Source organism: Rhincodon typus, chromosome 2, assembly GCF_021869965.1.
Source record: "Rhincodon typus isolate 14 chromosome 2, sRhiTyp1.1, whole genome shotgun sequence".
Classification (NCBI taxonomy): Eukaryota; Metazoa; Chordata; class Chondrichthyes; order Orectolobiformes; family Rhincodontidae; genus Rhincodon; species Rhincodon typus.
The window spans coordinates 122,808,718-122,836,532 of record NC_063333.1 but is presented as its reverse complement, the minus strand read 5'-3'; the positions used below and the strand labels follow the sequence as shown (position 1 = coordinate 122,836,532).

The 27,815-nt window shown below is 41.6% G+C and overlaps 1 protein-coding gene across 1 annotated transcript in view; it reads left to right on the top strand.

Moving 5' to 3' along the window:
- Positions 1 to 27,815, top strand: part of LOC109914884 (doublecortin domain-containing protein 2-like) — a 173,971-nt gene that overhangs the window by 54,558 nt on the left and 91,598 nt on the right. The window contains exon 7 of the mRNA XM_048612682.1: positions 17,400 to 17,589. Coding sequence (XP_048468639.1) covers positions 17,400 to 17,589 — 190 coding nt within the window. The remainder of the gene's footprint in view (positions 1 to 17,399; positions 17,590 to 27,815) is intronic.

Here is a 27,815-nt window from a genome sequence, read left to right as displayed (position 1 = left end):
GGACGGCGGGTTGGAGACCCGGAGCAGGACAGGAAGGGACGGCGGGTTGGAGACGCGGAGCTGGACGTGACGGGACAGCAGGTTGGAGACCTGAATGGGGATGGGACGGGACGCGTTGGGACAGCAAGTTGGAGACCTGAATGGGGACGGGACGGGACAGGACGGGTCGGGACAGCGGGTTGGAGATCCGGGATGGGACGGCGGGTTGGACACCCGGGACGGGATGACCATACAAAATGTGAATACTAATTAAACCAATTATAGTGCTCATTCGATAATGAACTGAAGAAATCCTTGGCCTAATATTGGTGTGAATTGTACATCAAAACACATAATAGCACAAAATAATTCAATTCCTCATCGTAACATTTATGTACAGGATAATACCTTGACTGTCGGATGTTGATTTGTTATCTGTGAAGGACTAGGATTGATTTTACATGAGATATATGGAAAATTCCAGATTGTGTGGCCAAAAATAGATGGTCGACTTTTACATGAGATTGACTTTTACTCAAGTATATATGGACAGCATGAGAAAATGCAAAACCTCAAGAAACAAAAAGAAAAGTGCTCTTTGGGGGACATAACAAATCTTGAACCTTTGCTACTTTAGGCTCTTCCTCTTTTCAACCCGTGAGACCCTGCTAAAACCATCTGGCACTGCAAGGTGGGAGACTCTGAACAGCCCAATCGTAGCTGGCTGACCGTCTGTTGTATTCCTGCTTATGCACGTGCACTATTTCTTAAAATTCAGGAATTACAATAATAACATGCACATGTCACGCAGTTGGCTCAATCTCAGATTTGCTCATTTATCAATCTCTTCAAATTCCCTCCCCAGTACTATTCCTCCTGTGACTTGTCTGGAATTTTGCAGTAATTCGACGATGCAAAACAAAAACAAGGTTGACTAAAGCCCACATGAATTGCCACCATAATTTGACTGCAATTTTAAAATTTACCCCAGGGCAAACTGCTCTACTATCTGCAATCTGACAGGCAGAATGTGATTGCCGGTGTTGATTTGTGTAGGTCTGGATCTAGGGATGACCAGTTTCCATCCTCTTCTCCCAACTGCAGTGACCACGATTCAATGTTGGCATCCTTCTATGATGATTGATTACACAAATACATTTCCTGTTGTCATCTTGTTGAATTGTCCAGTGATTGACATCCCTTTTATTCTTGGCACATTTCATCCCCTGGTCTAGACAGGACCGTATTGACATAATGTTGTTTCCATAACAGAAAACAATGCAATCCCTACCCTATGGTAAGGGATATCTAGTCCAGGATTGATGAATGTTCCTTCTTTCACATTTTTTTTGTGCTATCTCATATGGTCTCTTTAATGAGCTAGAGTTCAGTGGTGTCACCCAACTGTGAGGTTACATGTTACCCCTTCATGCCTGTTTATCTAAATTCTTTTCATGTTATTTTGAGGTTTGGTTATCCATATTCCACAGTTTGAGGTCGTGTCCATGGAGTTGCTGTGGCCAGATCTTACATTTCTGGAAGGTCATATCCTTCATTGTTTGTTTGTTTCAGGTCGATACATGAATAACAAGTTGTAATTGAGACCCAGAAAATAAAAAATGTCTAGGCATCAGATTGATGCTGCCAGGGAAGAGCTTGACTCTTGATTTGCATCTCATCTGCCTGAAACTTGCTACTGGTTCAAATGTACCCTTATTGTCACTTTGTGATAGAGTGGGTATGTCCCAGCAGAAGCAACGTTTCCAGCTCCAGTTGAGTCCCTTCAAAACAGGATCTACTTCAATATTTGGGCAAGGATGAAATTGAAAAGTAGAAATATTGTTTCTTCCAGGTAATATGGACTAAAATTGTCATGCATTTTTTTTTTGATCTTCACTCTTTCTGGAGCCTCAGCAAGTTTTCAAGTTGTTTTCTACTGCTGCCCTTGAAATAAACTACTTGCATTGATAAATTCCTGTTCTAAACATTTCAAAAGTCTGAAACATGTCTCTTTTAGAAATGTTTCAGAAAAGGAAGTTCAATTCTGGAAAATCTTTCTTAATTATAGCATTCTAAGCTGGAGAGTGTTCAGAAGAGATTTACCAGGATGTTGCTGGGAATGGAGGGCTTGAGTTATAAGGAGAGGCTGGATAGGCTGGGGACTTTATTCGCTGGAGCGTAGGAGGTTGAAGCGTGACTTTATAGAGGTTTATAAAATCATAAGGAGTATAAATAAGGTGAACGGCAAGTTTCTTTTCCCTAGGGTGGTGGATTTCAAGACTAGGGGCATATTTTTAAGGTAAGAGGAGAAAGGTTTTAAAAAGACATGAGGGGCAATGTTTTCACAGCGTGTGGTTTGTGTGTGGAATGAACTTCCAGAGGAAGTGATGGATGCAGGTACAGTTACAACGTTTAAAAGCTATTTGGATAAGTACATAAGTATGAAATGTTGGGAGGGATATGGGCCAGGAGCAGGAGGTGGGACTAGTTTAGTTTGGGATTATGGTCGGCATGGACTGGTTGGACTGAAGGCTCTGTTTCCATGTTGTATGATTCTATGCCATTTTGAAATTAAAGTTCCTAAAATCACAAATTGAAATAATGGCATATCATGCTTTAATTCTTGCTGCAATAATGCATGAAACATAACGGCCTGGGATTGAAAAATTGTATATTTTCTAGAACTTTATGTTTTATTCAGGGTATCCATGGGAAGATTGTAGATTAGTCATTGGAAGGATGCCCAAAATCATGGGAACTAATGCAGAAATCATGGGAAGTTGCTGTGTTTTGTGGTGGGCAATCTACACCAACAATGTGTGCTGCAGCTAGTGAATCCGGCTACCATCTCCTGCCGGTCATGTTGGACATGTCCTATTGTGGGGACTGATGGATTGAGCTGCTGGAGATGCTGTTATGAATTGTACAGAGTACTCCAGTCAGCACTGAGTTGGAACTTGAGCAGATTAATTAGCTCCTTGAGCCAGTTCCTGCCATCCAATGTGATCATCATTAATATGTGAACTTAGCGTCCCAGTCACGGCACAAACTCCCCAAACTTGCTGGTGTGACCAATCTAATATTTTGCTCGTATTCTAGAGGGCCGGTTGAAGAGCCATATGACTGTCAGTGTGTTCACTTTGTGGATTCTTTTGTCAGCTGCATAAGTTTTGCTCATGTGGCAGTGTATTATTTAAATGAATGGCTCGGGAAAGGTTGATTTACAAAGGAACCTGTGTGTCCTTTTACATGGTCATTGAAAGCAAGCATGCAGAACCAACAAGCCGTTAGGAAGCCAAATGGTATATCGGCCTTCATTGCAAAAGGGTTTTGAGTACAGGAGGAGGAAGTCTCGCTGCATCTGCACAAGGCCTTAGTGAGACTGCACCTGGAGTATTGTGTGCAGTTTTCAAAGGAAAGGTATAGAGAGGAAAAACAGTGAAGGTTTACCAGACTGATTTCTGCAATGGCAAGTTTGTTGTATGCAGAGGGGGTGAGTCAACTGGGCCAAGGGAATCTCCTTGAAACCTTTATACTCCTGGCAGGGCTGGACAGCTGGAATGCAGGGGTGATTTTTCCATTGGCTGGGGGTATCCAGAACAAGGAGCCATGGTCTCAGGATATGCAGTAGGTCATTCTGAAATGAGTAGCATTTATTTGACTGAAGGTGGTGAACCTGTGGAATTCTTGATCACTGAGTGCAATGGAGACAAAGTCACTGAATATGTTTAAGAAAGAAAGATTTCTAGAGGCTAAATGTGTCAAGGCGAATGGGGAGAGACTGTGACTGTGGTGTTGAGATAAAGGGTCAGCCATGATCATGTTGAATGTTGGAGCAGGCTGAATGGGCCAAATGTCCTACATCTCCTATTCTCTGTGTCGGTGCTCGACGCCTGTCTGTTTCCATTCAGCATTTCAGCTGTTTTTGAGAGTACTGAAACACATTTGGTGTTTTGTGAGCTACGTTGTTTGTCCTAGTACTCAGCCCCATGCTTCTGCCCACCTCCCCCAATTCCCTGTGAGTATTGGCCATTCTTGGCCTTTCTATCCCTGATATGACTTCTGGACCTGCTTATCAGAGGGCCAATGCAATTCTGTGGATAGCCTGATTTCTCACCACTCCTCTCTGATCTTCACTAACAACCTGTTGTAACCGCTCTGACTCTATTATGATTAGGTATAAAGCCCCATATTGTGGATGTTTTGGATATCTTGTCTCTGGATGGTAAGCACAGATTTTTGATCAACTGTATTTGGAGAAGTAAAATTACCTTCTTGGTGTAATCTCTTGTGGCTTATATCAATTACATTAAAGCCATCAGAATTTATGGCACATTTTAAACTGTTTTTGTTACTTTTTCTGCAAATGTCTTTAATCTGACCTCACTTCCTTTGATTTGTTGAGTTTAATTAACAATAGTGTGATCTTTTGGACATAGCCAAACTTTTGATGGATCCCATTTGAGTACTGTACTTCTCAAGGAGACCAGAAACTGCAGAAAGTGATTATTATTTAATTGTGACTGACAGCGGGCGAACTTGTGGCATTTTTAAGAATGAACAATTAATCCAGTGTTGCTGACAAACTGATGTCATGGTTCCTGCAGTATAAATCCTCAACTGCAAAACATCAGTGTTTCTGTTGCATGACTGTGTTGCCCTCTGGTGTTCACTATTTGTTTATGTATATTAAGAAATGTCTTGACTTTCCTATTAGAGTCCAAATCAGCTGTGATCATTGCAACCTCATAGAACAGAATCTCATAGAATCACTACAGAGTGGAAGCAGGCCATTTGGCCCATCACTTAGATGTCTGCACAAGGTACCATGAAGCTGTGATGGTGCCTATAAATTTTGTTGGCTCTCCTGTTCCTGCTTCATTCCAGTGGTCAAATACGAGGGTGGCTGCTGGGCATAAGCTATCCTGTCCAACTGTGGCTGATAACTCTGTTACACAACCCCTGACTCTGGTGGACAGGAGAGGATAGTGGCTGTGAGATCTGCTCTTGGTTTTGAGGTTTTTCTCAGCGCTCAGCTGGATTTACTCCCTTCCTTGGGGCTGTAATTGCTGTTTTTTGTTTACACGTTTTTGTGTTGTTTTTGGATCTTTTAAAATAATTTGAATGTTCCTGGAGACTAGGCAGGAAGTTAAGAAGTAGGTTCTCAACTGGACTACTACTGGTGCCACATGCTAGTTACGGTAGGAATAGGAGGATGTAGCAGATGAGTGCGTGGTTGAGGAGCTGGTACAGGGAGCAAAGATTCACAGTTTTGGACTATTGAGATCTTGTCAGGGGTAGAAATGATCTATTATAAGAGGGATGGGTTCTACCTGAAGTGGAAGGAGACTGATACCTTTGTGGGGAGATTTGCTAGTGCTGCTTGGGAGGCTTTAAACTAGTGAGGGGGATAGAAACCAAAGCGAGAAAAGAGTGAGGCTGTTCTAGTAGATAAGGGGGAGCAAATCATATAGTTAAGGCAGATGAGAACTTGGCAAAGAATGAGTTAAAATTGCATTTACTTCAGTGCAAAGGCCTGACAGGTGAGACAGATGAACTTAGGGCATGGTTGGGAACATGGGACTACGATATCATAGTTACTACAGAAACATGGTTCAGGGATGGACAGGATTGGAAAAGTGCAAATATAATGCCCTTATTCAAAAAGGGAGTAGGTAGAAAATAGGAAACTACAGAGCAGTTAGTTTAAAATTTTGCTGTTGGGAAATTGTTAGAGTCCATTATCAATGAAATAATAACCGGACATTTGGAAAGTTAAACCAGAATCCATCAGTCAACATGGTTTTATGAAGAGTAGATTGTGTTTGATTAATTTACTGGAGTTCTTCAAAGATGTAACAAGCAAAATGAGTAATGGGGATCCTGTAAAAATAATATATCTGGACTTCCAGAAGACACTTGATACGGTGCCACACAAAATGTTTGTACACAGGATAAGATCATATGGGTTTAGGGGTATTTTATTAGCTTAGATAGAGGATTGACTAACCAACAGGGTCAGGATAAATAGGTGTTTTCTGGTTGGAAAGGTTCAAGTGGAGTGCCTCAGGTCCCCAAATATATATAATCTATATGAATAACTTGGATGCACAGATAGAATGTAATGTAGCCAAATTTGCAGATGACTCTAAAATAGGTAGGAAAGTAAGTTGTAATGAAGAAATAAGAAATTTGCAAGTAGATATGGATAGGTTAGGTGAAGGGGCCAAAATGTGGCAGATGGAATTTAACATAGATTAGTGTGAGATCATCCATTTTGGTGGGAAGAATTGGAAGGGTGCTTATGATCTAAATTGAGAGAAACTTCAGAGTGCTTCAGTGCTCAGGGCTCTGGGTGCCCTTGTACATGAATCACATAACTAATAAACAGGTAATAAGGAAGGTAAATGGATTTTTGGTATTTAGTGCTAAAGGAATAGAGTATAAATGTGGGGAAGTGTTGTTGCAACTGTACAAAGCTTTAGTGAGATGGTACCTGGAATATTGTGTAGAGTTTTGGTCATCATGCCAGAGGAGAGATATTGTTGGATTGGAGGTAGTTCAGAAGAATTCTAGAGGTGACCAGCTTGTTTTATGAAGAGAGATTGAGCAGTTTAGTTTCATACTTGCTGGAGTTTCGAAGTATGATAGGAAATCAAATTGAAGTATATAAGATGCTAAAGGGGATTGACAAAGTAGATGCACAGAGAATGTTTCCTCTTCTGGGAAAATCTACAATGAGAGGTCATAGTTTTAGGATAAGGGATAGCAAATTTGTAACAGAGTTGAGGAGAAATTACTTCTCACAAAGGTCCATGAATGCTGGAACATTTAGTAAATGTAAGGAGGAGATAGATGGATTTTTAATTGGTGATGGGTTGAAATGTTATGAGGAGTGGGGAGGAAAGTGGAATTGAGACCGAGATGAGATCAGACATGATTGTACTGACTGGCAGAGCACGCTCATGGGGGTGAATTGCCTACTCCTGCTCCTAGATCTTATGCCCTTATGTTGATTCTACTTGATTACCTTTGAATTTTTTTTTTAAGTGCCACAGTGTAACATCTTTAATAATTACTTCTAGCAACATCCCTGCATACAAAAAACTACCAGCCACTTTTCAGCCCAGCCTGAACGTCGCCCAGTTTTGGTAGCATGTGGACACGAACTTCTACGTCAGGAGGAGTTGTGAATGGAAACGATCCCCATTTTTTGATTTTATGATGGAGGGAAGATGAATAATAAAGCTGCTGCTGATGGTTGAGCCTATGTCATTACCGTGAGGAGCTCCTGCAACAAAGATTGAGACTATTCACCTCCAACAGGCACATCCACCTTCCTTTGTGCTCCAAGCCAGAGGAGTGGAGAGCTTTCTTTGAGAGCCACTTGGACACAATTTTGTCTGGAATTTGCTTCTTTTGACCATGTTTGAATCAACGCTGTTATTGTGGTCAGCAGACAAATGTCTTAATTGAAGGAGATGGGAGGTGATGGCCCAGTGGCATTGTTCGCTATTAGCTCGCTCTCTCTCCATGGATGCTGCCTGACCCGCTGTGATTTCCAGCACTTTTTGCCTTTAGTACAGACTCAGGCATCTGCAGTAATTTTCTCTTACCAATCTGTGGACTGTAGCTGCATCTGTCGAGGACAGTATTGGTAAGAGTGATCACCGCACGAAATCCCATCTTCACATTGAGAATATCCTCTATTGTACTCTGTGGCACTATCACAATGCTAAATGGCTCAGACTATGAACAGATCTAGTAACTCTAAACTGGGCATCCATGAGATGATGTAGGCCATCAACAGCAGCAGAATTTTACTCCACAATCTGCAACATTGTTGCCTGGCATATTCCCCATTCAACCATTACCATCAAGCCGGGGGATCAACCCAGATTCAATGGGCGTGCAGGAGGACTTACCAGGACTTACAAGGCACACCTGAAAATGAGGTGTCAACCTGGTGAAGCTACCAAAAGAGGACTACTTGCATGTTAAACATAATAAGCAACAAATGTTAGACAGAGCTAAGTGATCCCATAACCAACAGATCAGATCTAAGCTCTGCAGTCCTGCCGCGTCCAGTCACGATGGGTGTTGGGCAATCAAATAACTCACTGGAGAAGGAGGCTGCATATATATCCCCTTTCTCAATGATGGAAGAGACCAAGATATCAGTGCAAAACGTAAGGGTGAAACATTTACAGCAATCTTCAGCCAGAAGTACCAAGTAGATGATCCATCTCGGCCTCCTGTAGTGGCCTTCAGCATTACAGATACCTGTCTTCAGCCAATTTGCTTCACTCCATGAGATATAAAGAAACGGTTGGAGACACCGGAAACTGCAAAGGCTACGGGCCCTGACAACATTCCAGTACTTGCCACTCCCTTAGCCAAGCTGTTCCAATACAGTTACAACACTGGCATCTACCTGACAATGTGGAAAATTGCCCAAGGACGTCCTATACATAAAAAAACAGGACAAATCCAACCCGGCTAATTATTGCCCCGTCAATTTACTGTCGATCATCAGTCAAGTGATGGAAAGTGTTATCAAGTGCTATCAAGCAGCACCTGCTCAGAAGTAACCTGCTCAGTGACACCCAGTTTGGGTTCCGCCAGGGCCAGTCAGCTCCTGACCTCATTACAGCCTTGGTTCAAACATGGCAAAAGAGCTGAATTGCAGATGTGAGATGAGCCCTTGAATGCAGCTTTGATGTCAGCTGAGTGTGGCATCAAGGAGCCTGAGAAAAACTGGAATCAGTGGGTATCTGGGGGAAAGCTCTCCGCTAGTTGGAGTCATACCTGGCACGTTGGAAGATGGTCATGGTTGTTGGAAGTCAATCATCTCAGCTCCAGGACACCTCTGCAGGAGTTCCTCAGGGTAGTGTCCTTGGCTCAACCATCTTCAACTGCTTCATCAATGACCTTCCCTCCATCATGAGGTCAGAAACGGGAATGTTCACCGATGATTGCACATTGTTCAGCACCATTTGCGACTCCTCAGATTCTGCAATAGTCCATGTTTAAATGCGACAAGGTCTGTACAATATCCAGTCTTGGGCTGACAAGTAGCAAGTAACATTCATGCCACATAAATGCCAGGCTATCACCATTATCAATGAGACAATCTAACCACCGTCCCTGGTCATTCAATGGCTTCACCATCACTGAATCCCCCCACTATCAACATCCTATGGGCTACCATTGACCAAAAACTCCACTGGACTCTCCACATAAAAATAGTGGCTACAAGAGCAAGTCATTGGCTAGGAATGGTGCAGCGAGTGACTCACCTCCTGACTCCCCAAAGCCTGTCTACCATCTACAAGGCATAAGTCAGGAGTGTGATGGAATACTCCCCACTTGTGTGGATTCATGCAGCTCCAACAGCACTCAAACTTGATGCCATCAGGAAAAAGCAGTCCACTTGATTGGCACAACATCCACAAACACCCACTCTCTCCACCACTGATGAGCAGTAGCAGCAGTGTGCACGATCTACAAGGTATACTGCAGAAATTCACCTAATATCCTTAGACCACACCTTCCATGCCACGACCACTTCCATCTAGTAAGACATGGGCAACAGATACATGGGAACGTCACCACCTTCAAGTTCTTCTCCAAGCCATTGCCCATCTTGATTTGGAAATATTTCATCGTTCCTTCACTGTCGCTGGGTCACAATGCCAGAATTCCCTCCCTAATGTCACTGTGGGTCAACCCACAGCAGATGAACTGCAGCGGTTCAAGAAGGCAGCTCACCACTACTTTCTCAAGAGCAACAAGGGAAAGGCAATAAATGTTGGCCAGTCAGTGATGCCCACATCCCCCAAATGAATTAAAAAGAGCAAACTGAGCAATGGTGATCATATTATTGTTGAGTGGCATTTTATAGCACTATTGACGTCACTTGCAATAATCTGCTGATGATCGAGAGTAAACTGGAGCTGTAATTTTCCAGGTTGACTTTGAATTCCAGCATTGAAGTGAGACACTGCCTTTGACAACAAGGCAGCATTTGATTGGTTGTAATATCAAGACATGGAAGGAAAATTGACATCAGTGCGATTTTACCAAGGTTAGCAGTGGTAGACATGAAAGGTGACGGATTCCCATCTTTGCCATCTTTCAGATGAGATGCTAAACCAAATTTTGGTTGTGATTCTTGGGTATACAGCAGTGGTCTGTTCATCCCATTCTAAAGATGAAAAGCTGAGATATCAATGTTGTCTTTGCCAATAACTACCCATCAGCAACCATCATGATAAAAATTCTGTTAATTTTTGTTTATGGGATTTTGTTGCTTTCTGCCTTTGCTACATTTCAAATGTAATTAATTGGCTGCAAAGCACTTTGGTATGTTCTGAGGATTTTAAAAATTCTATATGAATATAAGTTTTGTTTTGCTTTATTTAATTGCAAAGACATCCTCCAAATTGTTTACCAGGTCTCAAAATTCTTATCTTCTAACCATAATACATTTCTTCCTTAGTGCACTCAGTCAGAAACCATTTGTATGAACAACTTCCTTACATACGACTGCCAAATTCTAATTAAATACTGACTTAGTTAACACATTAGGGATTCAGGCTCACTTGTCATGTTTGAGATTTATGAAATAAAGCCTAGGTACAGAGTTACTATTGAATGACAGAGCTGGAAGTGACTAATGAAAGAAATCCAGAAATATCAAAGCAAAACAATTCACTCATTAATCAAGACAGCCCTAGATTATCTGCTATAGCTCTGATTAGCCCTTAATATGTTTGTCTATTCCTCCAAATCCAGCATTAAGATACTCATGTTTGGGAAATTCAACTCCTTGTGCTTTGTTGACATGAACCAATGGACAACAATGACTGTAATGATCCCACTTCACTTTTAGGTCTGCCAGTCAGCACCAGTCTTAAACTCCTCCATTTTAGATATCGGCAAATTCTATATCCACAGCTTGCATCAGTGCAAATCCCTCCACTGCAGGGGGAGTTGGTCAGAGCCTATAGCAGCAAGGAGACATTTCAAGCAAACCAGTATGAGTGTGAATTGATTTGGGATTGGCTTTAGGATCATGGAGGAAAGAGACAGAGAAACAATGATGAGAATGCTAATCTGAACCCAGACATGAAAAGGAGGAGCAGGTGGAATTGAGTGCTAATAACAACAGGGGAAAAAACAAAGTGGCATTGTTAAATTCTAGGGGTTGGATGGTAGTTGCAGCTGAGGATAACATGCCAGCGTGGAGTGGGCACTTAGTATGGAGAACAAAGTTGTCCAGATAAGAGGAAGGTCAAGGATACACTGCTTGGGTCCTAAAGGACATAGCTGCTAGATGGGTCTGTGGCAGGGTTGTCAAGGCATCACTGTGGAAACCATTGACATATCCATAATATGCCATGATTTCACCCTGACGCATGAGGGAGCATGTTGCTAATTTGTCACAATTCTTGACTAAACAAGGGGAAGGATGCTGCATGCAAACGTCACTTAAGCAATCCTGAATCCATTCCCCAATCTAATTTAAATATGAAGGTATGCTGTTGACTGTAAGACTATATTGGTTTAGTTTAGAAGTTTTGAAGGGAGAATCATATTTTCCAAAATTGGTTACACTTTGTTATTTTTCTAGGGATGGCATGCATAAAGCCTTGGGGTGAGGGGCAATAAAACTGTCCAGGAAAATAGATAAATGTCATAAATGCAAAACTGGATTTTCTGACCAGGCTTTAGCACAAAAGGTTTACTGCATGGATAAACATGTGAAAATGACAGAAGGGAAAAGAGCTAATGTTCGCATGTATCGCATTTTATTTCAGAATCCTTCCCATCCCCCATTTCTGAAGAAGGGTCTAGGCTCGAAACGGCAGCTTTCCTGCTCCTCTGATGCTGCTTGGTCTGCTGTGTTCATCCAGCTCTACCCCTTGTTATCTCTAATGTTCCACCAAGTCTGTCCCAGACAGTTGTGATTCCTTATGAATCATGTGCATATATTCTGCACCTCACCCAGAGACTAGTAATCCCTGGATAAGGCAAACAAGATTTTAAAGGATGGACCGATTTACAATGTTTGTAATGAAATGAGACTTTTTGCTTACATTCATGAGGAGACCTGTGAATATTTAATTTTTCATGGGGACACCAGGTGCTCTGTGTAAAGAACACATTGAAATAAAAGAGTTTCATTATTTAAAAGGCATTACCTACAGGGTCAACAAGAACTGATATAAGAATGAATGTTTCCTGCAACAGTGCTTCAAACATCATGCACTTCAGCGATCACAGTATCTGTGTTAGTTAACTGGCCGCTTTTGTTGACTTAAGCCAACTCAGCATGCACACAGTCAAGCAATCCATCACTATTTTCTACTGAATCTCTGGGCTGAACAGATTTATAGGCATTTGGATCTTTTGATCTGAAATACATGTTTGCAAATGTACTGTAATGCTCTCTGTAAAAGTGTTTTGAACAAGTTCAAAGCAGAACATCCTTTTAGTATAGAAATCTGAAAATCACTGCCACCACCTAAAGCGTAAGCAACTTGAAAATAAAATGACTTTTGAAATTAGATTGCATGCTAAAAGGAACTCTGCCAGAGTTTTCAAACCAAAACTTTGTTTGAAATCCTCAAGTTAAAGCGAGATTTTCCACTTCAGCATTCACAGCATGGCAGCACACATTGCAAAACATTGCCTTCCTGACTATGATTTTCTGTTCGTGTTAGACTGTTTTCCAGTCAACATTCCCAGCAGATTTGACTCTATGCCTGCCATGCAGAAGTATCAAGATCCACCTCAAATGCCACCAAACAGAATCTGTTGTCCTCCAATTCAAAATGGCAAGTTTAGTAAAAAGATGTTCTAACTACTCCTTTCTCTTTCGTTATTAATCTTGCTTTGATTGAAATGAAGAACATATTTATTTAGCATCTTCCAGTGCTTTGGGATGTCCCAAAAGTGCTTCACAGCCAATGTGGTTCTTCTGAAGTGCAGTCAAGCTTACAGTTAAAGGATTGCCACACATTTAATTTGTGTATTTAAGCGCTTTGATTCCATTCCAAACATAACAAAAGTCCTTCCGTAAGGGTGGTTTATTATGACTGAGTACATTCTTTCATGACATTCAAGAAATTCGTCCAGATTGATTATTTTGAGGCGTTATTGCAAGATCAGTGGTACAAATGTTTCAACATAGCAATTTTTCTCAAATGTTAATATCAAACCTAAAACCACTTTCACACTGGGGTTTAGGTTTCAGACAGGAAATATGGACGTTCAGTTCTCCCGCATATTACTGCATTTTTAGTGTCAAAGTTTAAACTTCAGAGTTGTGATTGACATAATTTATTTTTAATAGGAGAGATTTTAGTCAACATTTTGTGAGTTTTGTTTCTTGGCAGGAACAAAGTGAGCCCAATTGACAGGCTTGACCTCCAGTCATCTGGGGAGCATTCCAGTGCAGGGTGCAGCTGGGCACTTGTACAGAGAATACAGGGTTTGGGGATGACCTATGGAAGGATTAATCTCAGAAAAGGAATTTAACTTTGGCAGTAAGAGAACTTCATCTTTGACTCTAAAGCAGTTGCATTTTTATTGGGATATTGGCGCCACTGACTGGTCCAACATTTATTGCTCATTCCTGTTTACCCTTGGGAAGGTGCTGGTGAGCTGTTGAGCTGCCACCTTGACCTGCAGCTCTACATGTGTAAGTGCATCCATAATGCCATTAACAAGTGAGTTCCAGAACTTTGACCCTGCCACTGTGAAGGAACGACTATGTATATTTCCCAGTCTGGGTGGTCAGTTGCTTGGAGGAATACTTGCAGGTGATGGTGTCCCCATGTATCTGCTATCCATATTCTTCTAGGTGGGAGTGATCATAGCTTTAGAAGACGCTGTTGAAGGAACCTTGGTGGATTTCTGCAAAGCATCTTGTAGATAGTACATACTGCTGCTACTGAGCATCAGTGGTGGAGGGACTGGATATCTGCATATGTGGTGCCAATCAGGTGGGCTGCTTTGTCCTAAATAGTGTCAAGCTTCTTGAGTGTTGTTGGAGCTGCACTCATAAAGGGAAATGGGGTGTATTCCATCTAATTCCCGAGTTGGGCTTACAGAGAGTGGACAGGCTTTAGAGAGTCAGGAGGTGAGCTACTCACCGCAAGCTTCCTAGCCCCTGACCTGCTCTTGTAGTCACAGTACAGATATGACTAGTCCAGATCAGTGGTAACCGCAGAATGTTGATTGTGGAGGATTCAGCAATGTTGATGCAATTAAAGGTCAAGGGATGATGATTAGATTTTCTATTGTTGGAGATGGTCATTGCCTGACACTTGTGTGGCGCAACTATCACTTGCCACTTGTCAGCCCAAGCTAGGATATTGTGCAGGTCTTACTGCATTTGACATGGATCACTTCAGTATCTGAGGAGTTATGAATGGTGCCGAACATTGTCTAGTTATCAACAAACATCCCATTTCTGATGTTATGATGGAGGGAATATAATTGGTGAAGCAGCTGAAGATGTTTGGGCTAAAGCCTCTACCTTGAGCAGCTCCTGCAGTGAAATCCTGGAGCGGAGATGACTGACCTCCAAAAACCTCAACCGTCTTACTTTGTGCCAGGTATGACTCCAACCATCAGAGCGTTATCCTACTGATTCCATTTTTGCTAGAACTTCGATTTAAATGTGGTCTTGTTGACAAGAACAATCACTTGCACCTCAGCTCTGGGTTCAGCTGTTTTGTCCATGTTTGAAGTAAGGTTGTAAGGCACCACCTTCTCCAGCAATTTGGGTGAGGATAAGTGACAACATATGCTGGCCTTACACACACCTTCTGGGGATTTGTATTCTTTTTGCTCTTCTGTGCAGTGAGGGCATCACTGGCAAAGCAATCATTTGTGCCCATTTTTAGTTGACCCTGAGGAAAAAGTCTTTGTTGAACCACTGCCGCTCATGTGATACAGGCACAGCCCCAACAGTTAGGAAGCAAGTTCCAGTATTTTGCCCAGTGCCAGTGCAGAAACAGCAATTATATCAGGATGATGCATTGCTTGGAGGAGGACTTGCAGGGAATGGTGTTCCCAGATTTCTGTTAGCTTTGTCCTTTGGAGTGGTTGAGACCATGGGTTTGGAAGATGCTGCCAAAGAGCCTTGGGAAGTTGCTGCAGTTTATCTAGCAGATGATACGTTCTGCTGTCACTCTGCATCAGTGGTAGAGGGAGTGAGTGCTGAAGGTGGGTTCTGTTGGAAAACCATTGACGGCAGGAAAAATATGCAGAATGATGGTCCAACTGGTACTTGCAACCTATAAGGATGCCAAGAAGAGAACCTTTTGTCTTAAAGGACAGTACTGGCTTTTCAATCAAGTACATATGAAACCTTGGAGGCAAAAGGACGTTGCAGCAGTAGCAGGATATTGTATAAGATGATTGATAATATAAAGAGAGAAGGACAACACTGAGACTATAATTTACTGAATCCATTGCAGAATAATGACATAGGTTGGCAGAACTCTTAGTAGAGCTAGAGTATGCCTTTATTTTATTTGTTAATGGCATTGCTGATGGTGTACTCGAAGTTGTTATGACATTAAGTTTTGAAATATGAACAGTTGTGGCTAATTTAGTGGCCGTCAATGCAAGTTAGATAATCACATTTCATGTCTTCAAATATAACAGGGCTGTGCAAATCACATGTCTGAATAATGCTTTCATTGATAAAGGGTGTCTTTTGTAATCTCTCACCTACATGGTGATTCAAAACCAGAATGGGAGTAGGAGTTTAGGCAGGGATCCGGGAGGAAAGGAGAATGGTGATCACTGCTGAATCTGATCATATCTTCAGACTTCCCTCAGAAGCAATTGGGAATGGGAATCCTGGTTGTCCAACTCCTTTGTCTATCCAACTGCTCTTCTCTCTCCTTCGGGCTCTATCCTTTATCCTATTGTTTAGTCCCTACCCCAACCCCCTCCCTATTTGCTGCATACAAACAGCCGTTTTCCAAGCTACCATCAGTTCTGAGGAAGAGTCACCGGACCCGAAACGTTAACTCTGATTTTTTTCTTCACAGATGCTGCCAGACCTGCTGAGCTTTTCCAGCAACTTCTGTTTTTGTTCCTGGTTGCCTGTTCCTTTTTCTGTGTTTCTAGGTATGTGTCACCAGTTCATGAATTGGAGTTAAATTCATTCATGTGAAGCCTCAAAATGGCGGGCAGGAAGCTTGCCCAGCTTTCTAATCAAAAATACACCCCTGTGGGAGAATTGGGGCCGAGGGAGCAGCAACAAGAATAAATAAGAAAGATATAAACAGTTCACACAATTGGTGCCTGCTCCTAAGTTCCCAAACTTCTGAGCACCTGCCCCCCTTTGCCCTGCCTATGACAACCAGGCTCCTGGATGTTCCCAATTCACTTGTATTGGTCCAAAGCTGTACCACTACCTTCCCAGTGCTGTCCCATCCTGTGGCGGTCTCTTAGTTGTGATGTGATCTAAGGCTCATTATCTGGGGCTAATCAAACTCCCCCATTTGTGAGTGGTGGGTTATAACTCAATTTACATGTTGGTCTTGAGGGGATGGTGATGGGCATGGGCATGTGGAAAGGTGGCTTCTTTTAAACCAAACTGTTGGAACAACCATTCCAGTAATTTACAAGGGTTGATTGGCTTATTATCTGTTTGCAAAGCTATAAAATACTGTGATGGTAATATAAAAATATTCTGTTATATTAGGTACGCACACATATACGTAAACTGAGTAACCTTATACTACATGGAAAAAATCTTGATTTTATTATGTGATTACTCCAGCAGTTCAAAAATCCAATCTTAATCTTTTGTGAGCATTGGAAACTAGTTGCTGTAGTCCTACTAGACCATAAAGTTGCTCTCTTATTAGGGAGAGATGTCTAAGTCGTGGTTTAACCTGAGGGTGACCACACCTCTCACAAGAGGAGAGATTGAGAAGGAGAGTCCTTGATGGTAAACTCAGCTAGCGTGAGAATTAAGCCCACACTGTTGATGTTACTCTGCATTGTAAATCAGCCGTCCAGCCAACTGATCTAACCAGGTTCCTACTGGGAATTAACTAGAAGTGCGGACCAGTTGGACTGAGTGGTTTTGTTTGTTTCTATTCCATTGTTTTGGCCCTTGAATTATGCTCCATTATTATTATTTTTACTGAGGCCACGACTTCTGGCAGTGCCCAACAGCTGAGTAGCAAGTCTGTAAATTGCTTGAGTATGTTCAGAAATGCCAGTCACCTGCTGTTTCTGAGCAATAGATTTCCCTCAGACCGTACAGAAGATAGCCTTCAATAATTTGCACCCTTGTAGATGTAATTTTTTTTATTGAAGAGCTAGTACAGATTCACAAGTGAAATGACCATTGATCTCGCCGGGGTTTGCTGAATTAACAGGGAGATCGCCAAATTCGTTCAACGGGGACCACAGGTGAAGTATATCCAATGACTTCACCACAGCCAGCAAAGAGGAAAGGAAAGAAGGAACAAGTGATAACTGGAGGAGAATCAGTGTTCCATGCAAAACCCATCAAAGTGAGGAATGTGAAGGAGGAAATTGGAAACTCAAAACTTATTCAGCACGATGGTAAGTTATTCTTTAATATTTTACATTACATTTTGTGCAGAATTTTGTCACAGCATTTGAAGAGAGTCTCAGAAATTTAACAGTGCATGTACCAATCAAAGATAGCAAGAACTGTAGATGTTGGAGTCAGAGATAACACAGCGTGGAGCCGGAGGAACACAGCAGGACAGGCAGCATCAGAGGAGCAGGAAAGTTGACATTTCGGGTCGGGACCCTCCATGAGAAAAGCATCCTGACCTGAAATGCCAGTCACCTGGTGAAGGGCCCTGACCCAAAACATCACCTTTCCTGCTCCTCTGATGCTGCCTGGCCTGCTGTGCTTCTCCAGCTCCACACTGTCTTATCTCTGTCAATATATTTCTTTTCACCACAGCCACTTTTGTCAATCAAATTAAGTTACACTCACTGAAGCAGTAACATGTACGATGGAGGCAAATTGTGCTGGGGCAGATGATGGATCCCATCCACCAAACAAGAATTACCTCTACTTATTATATATCTCGGTTGTCACCTTCTTGAATTCTCTGCCTAAAGGCAGATCTGACCTACAACAGCATGATCTCCACCACCAGGTCGGGCAAGGTGGCAGCTCCAGAAATCTACCTGAGCCAGAATTGGGATTAAATTCCATGTGGTTGGCATCAATGTGATCCACACCCAGCCATTCAATCAACTGAAACAACAGCCTCCTCCTGCCCTCCCCATCCCAAAGGAATTGAGTTGCTCTGGCAACGTACACTTTTAAATGTATGTTTCAAGCCATAGCTGTGAATTGTGACAACAGAGACTCCAATTTCCTAACGTCATATTGTTGACCAGGACCAACGCCCTCTCTTACCACCTGCCGCTGGTGTATGTTGGAAATATTTGCAAGCTGATTCTTGATTTGTCTGTCCATGTCATGAATGTGCCCTCCTTGACCAATGGTTCTTAGAGGGGGACTTAAACCCAGATCCTCTGGATCAGAGGCAGTGACACTACCAACTGCATCTCAAGACTTCCTTATATCCCATACATTGGGCTGGATTTCACAATCAGAGGTGAAGCAATGGATCTTGCTGCTAACTTCAAAGAAAGCTGTCCATAGAGACCTAACAACCTAATAGTATGGACTTGCTTTTTCCTATTGCCAGTTTGAATGTGATGTTGAGCCAAATGATCTCCAGGTTTGCTATCATCAAGCAAAATAAATGGCCAATCACATTGCAGTATTTCTTACAGCCATCAAATCAAGAAATTGAAAACCGATTAATTCCTTTGCTTCACTTTTAAATTTTACAGTTAGTGAAATAAATGATTGGGACATGCACATGGGATTAAAGTAGAACTAAAGTATCATTTCTAGCTTGTATAAAATGTTTAATGTGGTATTTCTTACAATGCTGGAGAAATTTGATATTCAACAAGCATACATCACACTTTCAGGGCCAGTCAGCCTGTATAACAGTCATTATGAATTCAGCACATTGTTAAAACCTTCAGCTACACTTCATTCAACACAGTGTAACAGAAAACAGGAAACCCACACTATTGTGTGACAGGCATGTTATTTGCTCCTTCTTAGCCCGGGCTTAAATGTTGTTCAGGTCTAGCTGTATATGCAGTTTCTATGGAGTTACGAATTGCATTGAGCACCCTGTGATCAGTGAATGCCCTCCCTTCTGAATTTAGGTTGTTGGGAAGTTCATTGATGAAACAGCTGAAGGTGGTTTGGCACAGGACACTATCCAAGGTTGAAATGATTATCTGGTGATCTTCCATTACATCACTCCAACCAGAGGAAACTTTTTCTCACAATTTTTTTTCCAATTGCTTCAGCTTCAGTAATCCCAGCCTCATTACTGGGAGCTACCAGTAATGTAGCTGTACTGGAACAGCTTGGCTTGGGAGGTGGCTAATTCTGGAATATGTCTTTTGCAATACATGAGGGTGCTGGCCAGGCCTATGGCTATTGTTAGATCCAGCACACTCAGCTGATTCTTCTTATCATGTGGTGTGAATTGAATTCATTAAAGACTGTTATTTGTGCTGTTGGAGACCTCAGACGGAAGTTGAGATGGACCATCCACTTGTCACTTCTGACTGGACTGACACAAACATGTCAGCTTTCTCTTTTGCACTGATGGAATTGGTTCTTCCAACATTCAGGATGGAGGTATGTGGAAAGAAGCCTCTTCTTGTTAGTGGTTTGACAGTCTACTATAATTCTCAACCGGATATTGCAGGACTGCAGAAAATTGATCTAATCTGTTGGTTGTGGGATCACTTAAATCTGTATGCTGCTTCTCCTGTTTTGCACCTCCTGTCATCCTGTGTTGTAACTTCATCAGGTTGACGCCTCATTTTTAGTATGCCTGATGCTGCTCCTGGCATTTCTTCTGTGCTTCACATTGAACCAGTGTTGATTCCATGGCTCGATGTTAATCATAGGGGAGATGCACCCAGTATGCGATTACAAACTATAGTTGAACACAAGTCTTTTGATGCATTTGCTGGCCAATATCACCTCAAGAATGATCAGTTCTGAGTTGCTAGGTCTACTCTGAATCTATCCTGTTTAGCACAGTCATATTACTGTAGAGGGTCTCCTCTCTTTTGAAATCTGAACTTTGTCTCAACAATGACCATGATCAATGGGTATCCTGCTGGTACTCTTGTAATTAGATGAATCTGTGACAGCTAGATTGGTGAGGACGAGGTTGAGTAAGTTTTTCCCTCTAGTTGGTTCTTTCATCATCTGCTGTAGACACAATCTGGCAGAAACTTCTGTCAGGACTCAGCCAGGTTAGTTAGTACTGATGCTACCTAGCTACTCTTGGACATTGAAGATTCCCATCCAGAGTACACTCTGTATGCTTGTTACCCTCAGTGTCTTTTCTAAGTATTGTTTAGTCTGGAGGAGTGGTCAGAGAGATGATAGAATCCCTACATTGGGCTGAATGGCCTGTTTCTACATCGAGTGCTGAATCATCAGCTGAGGTGAGCAGTAGGTAGAAATCAGAGGCTTCTTTGCTCATGTTTGAATTGGTCCTATGAGGCATCATAGGATACACACTCAATTTTGAAGGTTTCTAGTGCCACACCTTGTTGACTGTGTACCACTGTAGCAGCACCTCTGGTTGTTCTGACCTGATGTAACATTTTGGGAAGTCTTCAATGGCACACATCTGGAGAAGCATTGAATCATGCACAGTAACATCTGGATTTAACTGTTTTAACTGTGGATCTGTGGATTCCAGCAATTACGTTCAGTTTCTGAGAAGCAGTGACATTGAGTCATCATATTAGTGTTTGTGAGAGCTTGCTGTGCAGAAATTGGCTCCTTGTTTTCTCCATTACATCAGGAATTATGCTTCAGATGTGCTTAGTTGGCTGTAAAGTACTTTAAAAACCAAATCTTCCTATAACACAACTCAGCTGCCTTATCTCTCTCTCTCTTGCTGTATCAAAGTCCTAGCATTTACTTTGGTTCTCTTTTGTGCAGTACCCTTCATACATCAAACTCCTATTTGCAAGTGGTTGGTTTGTTTACTTTCCTATTTCTCTAACCCCCACTTTTGGTCACTTTAACTGTCATGTAATGCAGACTTGAATATACAAGTTAGATCATAGTCCATATCTTGAATTTTATTTCATTGCTGCAATTGTGACAATTTTCAGGAAAGACCAGGACATCTTTGTTGAAAAAACTGCTAGCATTTTCAGAAACCCTTTGTAAAAGACTGAAAGAGACTTGTGCTGTTGTATCATGAAAAATATTCAGTGAATTTAAATATCCCTTGGAACTTGTATTTATGTAGCATCATTCATGGCCTCAGGATGTCTCAGTCATATAGAGGACATGTATTAAAGGAAATACAGTTGCCAATTTGTGTACAGCAAGATCCCACAAACACAGATCTTCTGACTGTGATCTTGTTTGAGGGGTAGCTGTTGGTCAGGACACCAGAAATACTGTCCTACAGGTTGGTATAGTAAGCAATTATTGATTATTAATGTCCACGTGAGGGGGCAGAGTAGGCCTTGACTTAATGTGACTTCAGAAAACTGATTGAGTCTTTCAAAATAATGTGAACTGGCCGTATGCAGGTTCCTTTCCCCATTGCATCCCAACCTGATTGTAGTAATCTTTTCAAGGTTGTAGTATTGTTCCAAGTCATTGTATAATTTACAAACTTGTAGATAGTTTTCTCTATCACCTCTGTCATGGTAAGAAGTAAAGTTATGAGTGTCAGCGGTCCTGACAGGATTTCAATGTTAACTAGTTTCAACACAGACCTTTACTGTTAATAACCACACTCCACCAATGAGAACAAAACCAATTGCTTATCCAATTCAAGCACTATCTCATTACATTCTATTTAGTGAAGGAAGATGTTTGGAGAATTTTATTTTAGGTTTAAACTTTGAATGTTCTGTCAGAAACAATAGTCGGAGCAAAATGCATACGATGACAGGTGGTAAATATTTAAAAGAAAATTTGAAAAGAATATTAAGTAAGCAGTAAGGGCAGGAGGAGAAGATAAATGATGGGATCTTTCTGGGAATTAGCACAGACACTTTGGACCAAATGACCATATTCTGTGCTTTAAAATTCAAATGAGTGCCTTTAAAAAATGTAGTATTGAGATTCGTCTGAAGATGGCAGTGAAGAACTGTTAAATGTGTTGGAGACATCCGGGACTGTACATTTGCAAGCAACTGTGAATAATATTCTGAAAATGACAAACTAGGAGTTAACATTTGTGATTGACTAGAACATTCATCTTTCTTTCCTTATCTGGATATTTAGCATTTTTATTATTTCTTTTAAAATCTGCTTCCAATACCATTTGCTCTACTGATACATGTACTTGAAGTGACCATGGTACAGCCAAGACCAGCCAGTCCTTGCATCACCACACACTGCTGACCTTGCAGTTGAGTGCAGAATTGACCAAGACAGATGGCAGGCACCCTGGGCACAGTCTCTAGCCGTCGCCTGAAAATGTGTTTTCAATCAATGGCTGAGGCTGTGTCTGACAGAGTACTGAAGTGAAAACAGCTGGGATGGTTAGTTTGGGGGACCACTGTGCCGCTGCAGAGCTTTAATATTTAATTCCCTCTGCTGTGTGAACAGCTCATAATCATTTTGTGTGCTCCTGTTCAGCTGCTGGATGGGGGTAAAAGAGACCTCTGATGGAATGCAGATAAGAAAAGGGATCAGTGAGGCAGAGTGAATGGTACGATGTTAGGTACGTTGTCAGTCTCATTTGATAAATCTACATAAACACCTTAAAAAAATTTGGAGGGCAGTGGAAAGGGTTGGGAAGAATACATTTAAAACAGGAATGGGCAAGGGAGCCTGCTATTTTGTGCAGTGAAAGTCTGGCTGCCAACTTTCGTGATCTGGATATGTGCCTCCGAGTTGCTGGTATGCTTAGTTGGATGCCATGTGAAACTGAAGGCCTTTTGTGTCTGTGGGGGAGAAGAAAGGTACGTGTAGGCAAACAGGTCAGGTAATGGTTGCCATTGGTGATAGTGACATTGATTTGTATTGACTATTCAATTTTGTGGGGAGAGTGCAGTGGGAAACCTACTCTCATCTTTCATCTACCAAAGCATTTTCACTTTCTTCATGGAAAGCAATTGTACTCCTTTCAGACTATTAAAATGTTACATGTCATAATTAATATATTTAACTGCATTTGTTATTGTATTATAAACGTTGTAAAAGAGAATTCTGCCCTGTGTTTTTTGTTAAATTCTTGGTTTAGTCAAAAACTGAGTCCTTTGATAAGTATTTTGAACCATGAACTTCAGTGTTGTGGAGAAATCATAGAATTCACAGAATCATATATCACAGAAGGAGGCCCATCATGCCTGTGCCAGTTTGAAAGAACTTACCGGCTAGTCTTGTTCTTCCCCACAGTCTGTAAAGTTTTTGCATTAAGTATGTACTCAATATTTTCTAAGGTTTTGGAAAAAGAAAAGAGGGGAAGTGGCTGGTGAATGGGAGTAGCCAATTTGCCTTTGCAGGGACTGACAAAGGCAGAAAAGGTCAAATTGCCTCCTCCTGTGCTGTAACTATTTTATAATTCTAAAATGAAGCCGAATGCATAGAGGTAAGTCTGTTTAGTGCTTATATCTAGTTGCCAAAAATAGTGAGCAAAGGAAATTGTATTCTCAAGTTTTCAGAATTCCATTTTAATTCTACAATGCAGCTGCATCTCCTTCACACACTGCAGAAAGATGGCCTCTGTGTGTTTCATGCACAATATCATAAATTGGTTTATAAAGAATGTCATCAAATTAAAATTATACTGTCCTTCCAGCCATTATTAAATTGTCTTGGACAAGATCATTGCAGACCTGCAGTTGCCTCCATAAAGAGTCATACTTTTAGCCCTAACCAATGGTCTACATTCTATTTTTTTCATATTAAATGGTCCCTGACATATGCAGGTCTGTACCTCATTGTTTTTGTATCTCATTATAGTTAATCATCACTTCTGCTTTCTTATGTTAAGTCAGTTTTAAATCCAGCTGGTTTAATTTCCTTGCCAATTCTACTAGCTTTTTAGCTTTTCTGGCTAAATTAGTCCTCTGAAATACTGAAAATCGGATTATATAATCCCTGTTTACCATTTAAAAGAATTCCAAGAGATTTGTGAGGCAAGGTCTCTTGCCTTAAAAATGTATTATCAAATATGGATTCAACATTCCTTAAATCAGCATTGACAATGTCCTACAAAATGCTTTTTAGACATTTTCTTCCCTTGTAACATTTGCTAGCTGACCTGTGATTTTTTTTTTTGATTCATGCCTCATTACTTCTGACAGCATTGGAACTACATTCACTATACTGCTACCATAAGGGACCATACCACTACAGCTGTAACATTGGTCTGTTGTGTGTGAAGTCAGACTTGGAGACAAAACTGACGCTGTTTCAATCCAAGGTAGACAAACAGGAGGCTGGAAGAACACAGCAGGCCAGGCAGCATTTGGAGGAAAGGAGCAGTCAACGTTTCGGGTATTACCCTTCTTCAGGACTGGATGTGGGGATAGGGGAAGCTGCAGATAAAGAGATGCGGGGAGGGGTAGAGGTGGAATGGTGCTGTTTCAATCTGCTGCTGCTCCTGTTTGGCTTTGCTGTTAACAACTTTGTACCTGTGTAATGCTTGCAGCATTAAAAAAAACCTTAAAAATTGTTAAGCAAAGCAACATAAATTTCCTCACCCAATTACTTGAGATTCTGGAATGTATTGAGCTTGGTTCAGGTTCAGGTACGCCTTTGACATTTGAAGGTAACTTTCATATGTTTGTGCTTACTTCACAAAGGTCCATGCTCTGCAGGCACATCACTGGAATCTGATTGTGAAGTTTACTTTCCCCGTGGAATTTTCCATTCGGGAATTTTTATGGGGAGAGAATCCTGCAGGGCCCTAAAGATGTTTTTGGATCCACTGTGCCTGAATTCTTGATCGTAAACACCTAAAACACTCAATCTTTTAGTAGCTTGAATCATTTTTCATTTTGATTTCTTCCTTGTGTTAAAGATTTCCTAGCCACCTTCAGCCTGGCCTGGAGTATTCATGTATTCACTTGTGAAACATTTGACGCAATAGATATTTCACAGAATTGCATAGTTGTTAGAGAACTGAAGGGGACAATTTTGGCCCATTTCATCTGCTCTAAAACCAGCATTATGACTTTCCACCATTCACCCGACTTTTCTCCATACCCTCCACCACACTTCCAGGCAGTGCATTCCGGTGGTGAACCACTCACTGCGAAAAAATTCTTACATTACATTTGCTACATTTGCAAATCACTTTAAATCTGTGTGTTCTGATATGAACATACAAAATTTTCACCGAATCACAGAATTGTTAGTTATTGTTTCCTGATCATTCATTAGTATTTCCACAATAGTTAGACATTGAATAAAACTCAATATATTTCCTTCTTCATAGCAAGATAGAACTTTATGATGCAGAAGGAAGCCAAATGGCTGAATCTGCTAAATTGAAGACAGTGTCCAATTTAATCCCACTCTCCTCTTTCTTGTGGGCCTTCAAATGTTGCCCTTTCAAGTATACAGCCAATTTTCTCTTGAAAGTTCCTGTTAAATCCCCTTTTACCACCCTTTGAAACAATGCATTCTAGATCAGAACAAAACAAAGCGGTTTAAACAAAGTCTTCTCATTTCACCCCTGGTTCTTTTCCTAATTATTTGCTAACTGTGCCCTTTGATTTCTGACAATTCATCCAATAATAGGAATTTCTCCTTATTTACTTTGTCAACTCCCTATCAAATTCAAACTCCTCTAAATCACCAGTCTATGAATTTGGTTCTGTTAGCAACAGCAGCTTATATTTGTACAGCAGGCCGGTTTAACATAAAATATTCCCAAGGTGCTTCACAGCAACATTATAAAACAAGAGATGGCATAGAGCTTCATAAGGAGATATTGGGTCAGATGAGCAAAAGCTTTGTTAAAGAGGTAAGTTCTAAGGAGTATCTTAGAGGAGCAATGTGAGGTGTAGGTTGCATATTACAGAGTTTAGGGCTGAGGTAACTGAAGTAAGGGAAATGGATATCGGCCAGTCAATCAGCATTCCTCATCAGCTAGGGAGTCACTTAGTTGATATAAATATTGAAACGATTGTTTAACCTGGAATACAGTGTGAAATTTTCATAAAGAATGTCTGAGAATGAAGTTTCATTTCAATAGTCAGGCCCTACGAGTGAGCTGTGTTGTTACAAAACCTGTTGTTGTGTTCCCCTCTTCGTTTTCTCCAATCTTTCAGCCAACAAATTGGATTTATGAACTGTTTGATGCTTTGGTATTTTGGAATCTTTTGTTAAAGCTGGCTAGCACTAGGTTTGAAAAAGAATAACTAACTTGTCATTTTTTTTTTGTCGGGTTTCTCTCTGCAAGGATCAGCATGTTTTCTTGTACTATCTTTCCAAACTTGCCTCATTGTCTGAACACCATGCCCTTATGTCACCCCACTTTTCATGTTCTCCCACTCCCTGTAGGGAGTGTTCTCCCACTCACCATTGCTGGGTCATCCTGGAATTCCTGGTGCAGGTGCCATGTATACAGGCAGTTGCACTACAGCTACCAGCACATTGTGTTTTATTTGCCTCTGACATGATAGGCAAGGCAAAATTGGCATCCTGCTTTGTGGACAGGGACCCAATGGTCCAGGTGGATGGCGTAGTGAGGACCAGCAGAGGAGACCATGATGCCAGATGCTGCCTTGCTGGTTTGAGCGTGTCACCCGGGTTGGTGTGATGTCCATAGTTTGAATAAAGGCTCAGCAGTGTTGGAAGAAGGTCAATGATGTTCTCTGCTCTGCCTAGTTAAGTGCCACCATCTTCTCTCTGCTTCCAAGGCTCATCTTCCCTCACTTGCTCTCATTCACCTCCTCAGCTCTTTACACTAGTAAGCCTGCATGGACTCTGCACTGCCTATTCATTCAGTAAGAACACTTAATCACCCTTATCCCACCTCTATCAATGCTAACAGCATATCACCCACTCTTTTTTACTCAATCAGCTCCTTCCAGGAGAAAATGATTCATAATAGGATGAAGAGCACTAAGACAGGTAGTGGAGCACCTGATATTTGGCCCCCCATGCCTTACAAAGAGAGGATTCTGTGAGGTTGGAGACTGCCCACATGGTGATTCAGAAACATCAATGTCCAACCAACAAGTAAGAAGCATTATCTGTTGCTGTGCCATTTTCTCATTACTGCCATTGTAGAGTATTCCTAATGGGCTTGAACTTCTGCCCCTTGTTGGTGATGCTTTCTCTCTTTTGTTTCCTGCAGGCACTGATAGCATCAACACAGTCTCAGAGTCCAACACGCCAGCCCCACAATACACCACCTCCTCCACCTCTGAGAAGAGTACATAGAACCCTCAGAGGATGCACCAGCAAGGCTACCTCCTGACCCTCTACCAGCTCTGATGCTGCCACCTCGGTCAGTGTTTTAGCTATATTAGAGTCACGAGCTTGGGCAGCCACCCCAGTGCAATAGCTTGAGGAAGAAACGCCCAGGTTGTGGTACTCCGAGGACATCCAGAGACCAGGCACCCGCTCAGCCCCAGGCAGGAGAGCACTCCATTGTGCTTCATCAAAATGCACAAGCAGACAAGGGAGCAGCAGGCAGGCTTGTGAGAGACAAACAATGGGAAAGCTGCTGGAAAGGTTACAGGACTGCATCAGT